The sequence below is a fragment of the Corythoichthys intestinalis genome, chromosome 22 (genome assembly GCF_030265065.1).
Source record: "Corythoichthys intestinalis isolate RoL2023-P3 chromosome 22, ASM3026506v1, whole genome shotgun sequence".
NCBI lineage: Eukaryota > Metazoa > Chordata > Actinopteri > Syngnathiformes > Syngnathidae > Corythoichthys > Corythoichthys intestinalis.
The window spans coordinates 4,177,347-4,186,341 of NC_080416.1; the positions used below are offsets into that span (position 1 = coordinate 4,177,347).

The 8,995-nt window shown below is 33.0% G+C and overlaps 1 protein-coding gene across 1 annotated transcript; it reads right to left on the reverse strand.

Moving 5' to 3' along the window:
• Positions 1-408: 408 nt before the first annotated feature.
• Positions 409-8,577, reverse strand: LOC130910692 (zymogen granule membrane protein 16-like). The gene is made up of 5 exons (XM_057828192.1): positions 8,441-8,577; positions 8,323-8,344; positions 5,464-5,510; positions 5,108-5,240; positions 409-1,054 (listed from the first exon to the last, which is right to left on the reverse strand). The coding sequence occupies exons 3-5, from the start codon at positions 5,507-5,509 to the stop codon at positions 709-711; spliced, it is 525 nt and encodes a 174-aa protein (XP_057684175.1). The 5' UTR covers position 5,510; positions 8,323-8,344; positions 8,441-8,577; the 3' UTR covers positions 409-708.
• Positions 8,578-8,995: the final 418 nt, after the last annotated feature.

An 8,995-nucleotide genomic window follows, 5' to 3' on the forward strand; every position in this document is an offset into this window, starting at 1 on the left:
TAAACATCGTATATTTCGTAAAAGTGTGCCCGTTGCTGACTCACTGCTAACCCGGAAATTTCGGAAAACACTTAAGTATTTTTTTGCAACTGTATCTGTACTTTTACTTAAATCCTTCCAAAAAAGGGAGACCACCACCCTGGTGTGCCAATCCAGAGGCACTGTGCTCTATGTTCACGCAATGTTGTAGAGGCGTGTCAGTCATGACAGCCCCACAACATCCACAGCCTTTAGGAACTCCGGGCGGATCTCATCCAAACCCTGAACCCTAACCCTCTCACCGGGAATCGCCCTTTGAAAGTTTTTTTTTTTTCCCCTTAATACTTGCTTAAAGTATACGCTGAAAATGCACTTAGCAGAGACTGAAACTCATACTTTGTAAGAAATTCACACACTTTTTCAAAATGGTAAATAACAGCACAATCACATATATTTTATTAGTATTAAAAGCATTTCATACAATGCAGTATTTTCGTACATTATCAGTCTGGTGGCTAAATATTCAATCAGCTTCAAAATATCATACAAAACAAAATCATGATCAAAATCACATTTGAAGCCAGAGAAATAAAGGCTTTAAGAAACTTTCACAATCCTCATTCACTAATTCTAGTTCACATTGGAGAGAGATGGAATTAAGATGCAAAACATTAAGCATTCGTTTTCATCGGCTCAAACAAAATGAAATATTTGCTATCTTGATGGTAATTAGTAGGAACTAGTGTCATTAGTGTTGGCATTATGAATGCCGTGAGGGTCAGTTACAACTCCCCAGTGTGCCCCAATAGAGGCGATCCCACTGCTATGACGTCCACTGATGAAGCGGAGTTCAGCCTTTTTGCTGTGTGGGTACATATTGAATGAATACCCAGAAGGCTGGCCGGCATACAGGGAACGACTCATGTTGGTAGTAAACACTAGAGACTGAATGTTGTGGAGGTATTTTCCAGCCAATTGCACAATTGCCTCATCATCATACAACAACAGCTCTTGAACTTGGCCTCTCCTGTAGCCTGCAATTTGACTCCAGAGGTAGCCATAGCGTAGCTGGATGCTAATGAAGAATGAAACAGCTTGATGAGTAGGAATCCAAAAAATAAATAACCATCATGTTTAATAGAACAGAAGATCATATGTCATGTCAAAACGTATATATATATATATATATATATATATATATATATATATATATATATATATATATATATATATATATATATATATATATATAATATATATATATGTATAAGGGCTGTCAAAATTATCACGTTAACGGGCGGTAATTATTTTTTTAAATTAATCACGTTAAAATATTTGACGCAATTAACGCACATGCCCCGCTCAAACAGATTAAAATGACAGCACAGTGTCATGTCCACTTGTTACTTGTGGGTTTTGTCTCCTTCTGCTGGCGCTTTGGTGCGACTGATTTTATGGGTTTAAGCACCATGAGCATTGTGTAATTATTGACATCAACAATGGCGAGCTACCAGTTTATTTTTTTGATGGAAAATTTTATGAATTTTATTAAAACGAAAACTTTAAGAGGGGTTTTAATATAAAAATTTCTATAACTTATCCTAACATTTATCTTTTAAGAACTACAAATCTTTCTATCCATGGATCGCTTTAACAAAATGTTAATGAAGTTAATGCCATCTTGCTGATTTATTGTTATAATGAACAAATATAGTACTTATGTACAGTATGTTGAATGTATATATACGTCTTGTGTCTTATCTTTCTATTCCAACAATAATTTACAGAAAAATATGGCATATTTTAGAGATGGTTTGAATTACGATTTAGTACGATTAATTCATTTTTAAGCTGTGATTAACTCGATTAAAAATTTTAATCGTTTGACAGCCCTAATATAAATATATATATATATATATATATATATAAATATATATATATATATATATATATATATATATATATATATATATATAAGAACTTCAAGTCTTTCTATCCATGGATCGCTTTAACAGAATGTTAATAATGTTAATGCCATCTTGTTGATTTATTGTTATAATAAACAAATAGTCCTTATGTACCGTATGTTGAATGTATATATCCAGTCTATCCATGGATCGCTTTAACAGAATGTTAATAATGTTAATGCCATCTTGTTGATTTATTGTTATAATAAACAAATAGTCCTTATGTACCGTATGTTGAATGTATATATCCATCTTGTGTCTTATCTTTCCATATATATATATATATATATATTAGGGCTGTCAAACGATTAAAATTTTTAATCGAGTTAATTACAGCTTAAAAATTAATCGTAATTAATCGCAATTAATCGCAATTCAAACCATCTATAAAATATGCCATATTTTTCTGTAAATTATTGTTGAAATGGAAAGATAAGACACAAGATGGATATATACATTCAACATACGGTACATAAGGACTATTTGTTTATTATAACAATAAATCAACAAGATGGCATTAACATTATTAACATTCTGTTAAAGCGATCCATGGATAGAAAGACTTGAAGTTCTTAACAGAAAAACGTTAGTACAAGTTAGAGAAATTTTATATTAAAACCCTTCTTCATGTTTTCGTTTTAATAGAATTTGTAAAAATTTCAATCAAAAAATAAACTAGTAGCCCCCCATTGTTGATGTCAATAATTACTTACTCAATGCTCATGGATGCCTATAAAATCAGTCGCACCCAAGCGCCAACAGAGGGCGGCAAAACTCCATAAAACACAACAAGTGAGCGTTTCAATGTGTACTGTCATTTAAAACTCTCTGAGCGGGGCATCTGCGTTAATTGCGTCAAATATTTTAACGTGATTAATTAAAAAAATTAATTACCGCGCGTTAACGCGATAATTTTGACAGCCCTAATATATATATATATATATATATATATATATATATATATATATATATATATATATATATATATATATATATATATATATATATATATATATATATATATATATATATATATATATATATATAATAATAATTGCGTCAAATATTTTAACGTGATTAATTTAAAAAATTAATTAACGCCCGTTTTATATATATATATATTAGGGCTGTCAAAATTATCGCGTTAACGGGCGTTAATTAATTTTTTAAATTAATCACGTTAAAATATTTGACGCAATTAACGCACATGTCCCGCTCAGACAGTATTCTGCCTTTTGGTAAGTTTTACTGCAAGGCTTTTTGTGCTGTCTAACAGCGAACTCTTGTGGTCGCTTTGCAACATGGTTTCTTGTTTTCTTGCCAGTTCAATATGGCTGCACGACGTCTCGGGCTGACGCCTACTTTGTAATGTTGTGCTTATATGATCCTTGGACAAGATTTGTCCGTAAGTATGATTGTTGTAAAGAATGTACATATTATGTTAGTAATCGAAATGTTATATTTTTTGTATGAGACGCTTTTTGTTTATGTTTAGTGAACCTGTATAGCATGCTAAGCTAACGTTGTTGCTAATGCAATGCTTGTGTACTTTTTTTTTTGTAGTTTTAAGACGGTCTAAAGAGGACAATGGTTTGAGGCCATTTTATTAATAAATCAGATGAAAAGGGAAGAAGTCTGATTATTAAGGCGTCATTCACTAGCTGTCTAGCTTTGGAAAAAGTAGACGCTTCGGAGTGAGGACAGCATACAGTAGACAGATTTAAATGACAGTAGAGTGAAATGCCCACTACAGTCCTTATGTACCGTATGTTGAATGTATATATCCATCTTGTGTCTTATCTTTCCATTCCAACAATTTATTTTACAGAATATATATATAATTTACAGAAAAATATGGCATATTTTATAGATGGTTTGAATTGCGATTAATTGCGATTAATTACGATTAATTAATTTTTAAGCTGTAATTAACTTGATTAAAAATTTTAATCGTTTGACAGCCCTAATATATATATATATATATATATATATAACAGACTAGCATTATACTTCTACATATTTACATGAAATAAATGCTAACTGCACGGTTTGTTTACGTTTAACCAAGAATCGAGACTGTTTCATGTCCATATCTATAAAGAATTGGGGGATGTAAGAATTTATTCACAAAAATTTTCACCGCAGAACCTTTGTTTCCATCAGGTGGCAGCTAGCTACATTCACTAACAGAGTAGCATTGTAGTTCGACATATTTACATTAAAAATGTTTTTTTTTTTTTTTACTTTTAACCAAGAATCGAGACTGTTTTACGTTCATATCTATAAAGAATTTGGGGATTTAAGGATTTATTCACAAGAATTTTCACCAGAAAAGCTCTGTTTACAGCAGACGGGCGCTAGTTATGTACAGTACGTTCACTAACAGACTAGCATTGTACTTCGACATATTTACCTGAAATAAATTCTAACTGCACGTTTTTTTTTTGCTTTTAACCAAGAATCAAGACTGTTTTACGTCCATATCTATAAAAAATTGGGGGATTTAAGCCTTTATTCACAAGAATTTTCACCGGGTTAGGGTACCTGTTTATGGGTTAGGGTTAAGGGCATGTGCGTTAATTGCGTCAAATATTTTAACGTGATTAATTTTTTAAAAAATTAATTATAACCCTAATTTAAGCCAAAACTAAAGACTCTGTATGAGTGTGACATTTTGTCTGTAACGTTAAGTACAATTAGAAAACAATTTAATTAAAAAAAATATATATATATTTTAAAAAAGGCATGTGCGATATTTTTTTGCCAATTCTGATACTTTGAAAATGACGTGATCGGGACATCTTTAATTATGATGGTCTGTCTTATGGCAGTCTTATGACACCGTCAAATAAAGTGTTACCTATTAACGCAAATAAATCAACTAATAAGCCACACTGGACTCAAGGATTCAAAATGAGGGGAAAAACAATCGGCTTATAGTCCGTGTTAAGGTTAGAAGGTCTGATCAAAAACGACTTTAAACCAACTAATTTTTGAACCGAACAAGAGCACACAGCTAAGAGCGCTAGAGATACGTAGAGCTAAGACGAGGAAATATGACAAATGATACTATTTACAGAAAATAATTGGTATATGATCACCATACACCGAGATAATATTAACCCCTCAATTATTCTCTTCAACATAAATTGGTTCTTTACCCAGTTACGTAGCTGTTGTAACTCTCCCACATTCGAACGCCAGTAATTCTCCCGCTTCCCTGAATGGCATACACGGATCCTTTTCCCGCTCCTACCGGTGCAGAAAACGAATAGTCGTCATCACTCCACTGGGCTGCAAAAAAAAAGAGAGTGGACATTAAAACAAACAACTAATCAGAATACTCAACATGTATATTTAATGGTTTTATTTTTACTTGGACTTGAGTACATTTTTGTGGATTACTACTTTTTCTTGAGTAACGTTGTTTTGAAGCAACTCCACGCTTACTTGGGTAAAATCTTTGGCCACTCTAACCACCTCTGATAATAATTATAATGATAATGTGCAGACTTACAGTTTGTAGTTTGTGCCAGAAGTATCAAGCAGGCTAGGAAAAGCATTCTGTGAACACATAGAAACGAAGTGGATGTTACAAATTTCCTGCTTTTGTCCAGTATAGGAGAATCCATATATTCGCCACCATTTTCTCTTATAGTCATCAATTATTAATTTTTTTTTCAAGGGCGTAGGTTTGGTCTCAACATTGGTAGGGACGCTATTACAGCATAACCTGCATGTACACATTTTGCTGGGAATTTTTTGGGATCAACGCAAAAAAAGCAACACAAAAAGAAACAAATCTTGGAAGATAATTGGAAGATATTAATTTTTTTTTTTTTTTTTACACGGAGCCCGTGTTCTCTGCATTTGCTCGACATTCACCGGTAACCGTGTAGCTGTCCGGAGTATAGCAATTAGTTGCTAATGAAGTCAACAAGGACCGCAAAATCACAGAACGTTTTGAAAATGTCCGGTTGAATTTAAGACTCGCTTCAAATGTCTTCTGCTTATTGGGAAACCATGCTTAAAATCAAGAATTGATCTTATTTCATCATATTTTAGGCCTATTTCAAACTAAGAAAAACTCAACCTGCCCTACGGGTGAACACGCGCCATTGTTTCCATTGTCTACCTGGAAATTGAGCTGTTGAACACACTTTTAAAATAGCGGAATTATGTGTTTTTTAATTGTTTTTATTTTTTGCTTCAATGTAAAAAATGTTTTTGCATTAATGCAAAAAAAACTTTTTTTTTTTGTTTTTGTTTGCTTCGATGTAAAAAAAAAAAAAAAAAGTCTTTTTGCTTCGACCCCATCTTTTTGTTTTTTTTACTTTTTTACTTCCGTGTCATTTTTTTCCCTGGGACATTTTCACATTCGACATAACAAAAAAAAATCTTCCGTGTCCTTTTTTTTTTTTTTTTTTTTTTTTTTTATATGTCAACCTTTTTTTTTTCCTTTCATGTCCTTTTAGGCGCTCCGTAGTAATGAGGGATTAGAGGGTCACAAAATAAAAACATTCTCCTTCAGCCGGTGGTGTAATATAACGACATAAAAGTACTTTGTTACTGTACTTAACTACATTTTTGTGTATCCGTACTCTACTTGAGTATAAATATGAAGTGGTACTTTTTACTTTTACTTCACTACATTTTACAGCAGGTACCTACTTTTTACGCCGTTACTTTGCAAATTGTCGCCTGTGTTACACGTTAATTTTGTTTATTTTCTTTTTTCTCATTGTGGATTGATAGTACAAGCAGGATTAGGCAGGTGAACAAGATATTGACCAATAAAAAAACACCACACTCTTGTACAGTAGGTGGCGGAATGCACCTGATAATTGCTTACAAACCGCCATTAGGCTAAAGTTCGGCGTTTTTTAGCTATTTAAGCTTCTCTTTACAGTGCAGTCAGTTTTTTTTCCCCATTCTGTACAGTTTTAAATAAAACAGCAGTCAATGAATTTTCTGGTTCTTTCTTTGAATATTGACTCAGATCTCTGTATCTATGTATATTTATATAACATATATATGATTACATTTTTTCATTGGGACAAAACATACTTTTACTTCTTACTTTTAAAGTAAATTTTAAAACAAATACTTTTGTACTTTTACTTGAGTATTTTTTTGCACCTGTATCTGTACTTTTACTTGAATAGAAAAAAGTGACTACTTCATCCACCACTGCCTCCAGCCTAAACGTTTAGTTTCACACTCTATCAGGAAATGCATATGGCGGAAAACACAGACAAGGCTGAAAAACCAGTTTCTGCTCTTGCACCTCTCTTTAAAATAAACTTCTGTATTTTAAGCCCAAAAAAAACTGTTGTGTTTGATAGAACAATATGTCTATATGCTGCCATAGCAGTTTCATGGTGTATTAAGCCCCCAAACTATTTTTAATTTGTCCGTTTTACCTTGGAGACCCCCGTTTACAGACCTCGCGCAACCGCTTTTGTTTCAACCCAGTCATAAAAAGAAGGTAAGTAATAATATTTTTTATCTGAAATGGCTATCATTTTTAGCTTAGAATCATTAATTGATGTATTTTGTTTATAAATAAAAAACGACTTAAAAAATTATTCGCTTGCATATTTTAAACAAATTACGTCATGTTAAAAAAAAAAATGGTGTCTGTAAATAAATCACCTCTACCTCATAACTATCGCTTAATTGTATTTTTTTGTGACTGTTGCATTCTCCCAATATTTCAGATGATAAATAATCAATCCAAACAAAGAAAAATTGAAAAAAAAAAATGTTTAAAATGGTAAATATTTGAAAAAGAAAATCTCGACCACTCCTCGATGTCTGCGATTTCTGCATTGCGACCCTTGTTAAATTACCGTGTTTCACCAATAAAATCCCCACAAAGTCCGGCTGTGGCCATTCACTTGAATTATCCTCTCTCATGCTCATGTTTTACACTTGACCAGTAAATGCCTAAGTATATATGTCAACGGAGTAGATGTTCTGGCAGTAAGCAGAAGTTACGTGGCATAGCACAGCAGAGATCATGGATGAATGATAAAATTACTTTACGCATCTGATGTGATATTCAGTGAGTTAGCATAGTATATTTAGCTAAATACATAATTATTTTTCAACTAAACCCATCAGAATAAAAGCAACAAAAGCAAGCAAGCAATTCTTAAGATTGTTGGAGAAGAAAACACATTTGGGAGTTGGTTAAATATCTCATAGAAAAAGTAAGGACCAACTTTTTCATGGTGAACGAAGGAACTACTGGTATATTCTTTCAGTCGGCGTATATAAAGTATATACCGTAATTAAAGAACCCAACAATGAGTAAAAATCATCAAAAATAGCTGGCAATAAATATGTTAACAGAAATTGAAGTAAGTCTTACTTGTTGCCGCTTTGATGATCTTCTGTGTAAAAACAAAATGAAACAAAAACTAAATGAATACCATTGCAGTTTTCAATTCAGGCAAGATAAAAAAAGTTCAGTTATTGGTCGGCCTTACCAATCAAGAGTGTAGGAGTTCTAGGTTTCGCCAACTAAACTACACTACCTATTGTCCAAATTTTGATTTCATTTATACTTAATGGCGAACATTTCCTGGCACAGCCCTCAAGTTGATGAGCGACAAAAATAGACTTAAAGAAGGCGTGCCAAAACACACAGGACAAACTGGTGCGTGAAGAACCACGCAATAGCGTGCTTTTGACAACAGTTCCTGGATGCAACTATGCGCCTCGTCTCTTTCGTTTTGGTACAATCCAACTGGAGCTGTCAGAACAATCTGATATGAAGATATGACAATCACATCAAGTTTTGTTTTATTTGGAAAAGAAAGGGTTTTTCCATTCAAATAAACACCAGGGTGTAATGTTTTCCATTGCATCTCTAGTCGTGACTGTACAGTGCTGGCCAAAAGTATTGGCACCCATGGAATTCTGTCGGATAAATCATGTGATGCTTCTCTATTTTGTGTAATTAACAGCACCTGTTACGTACCTGTGGCACATAACAGGTGGTGGCAATAACTAAATCACACTTGCAGCCACTTAAAATGGAT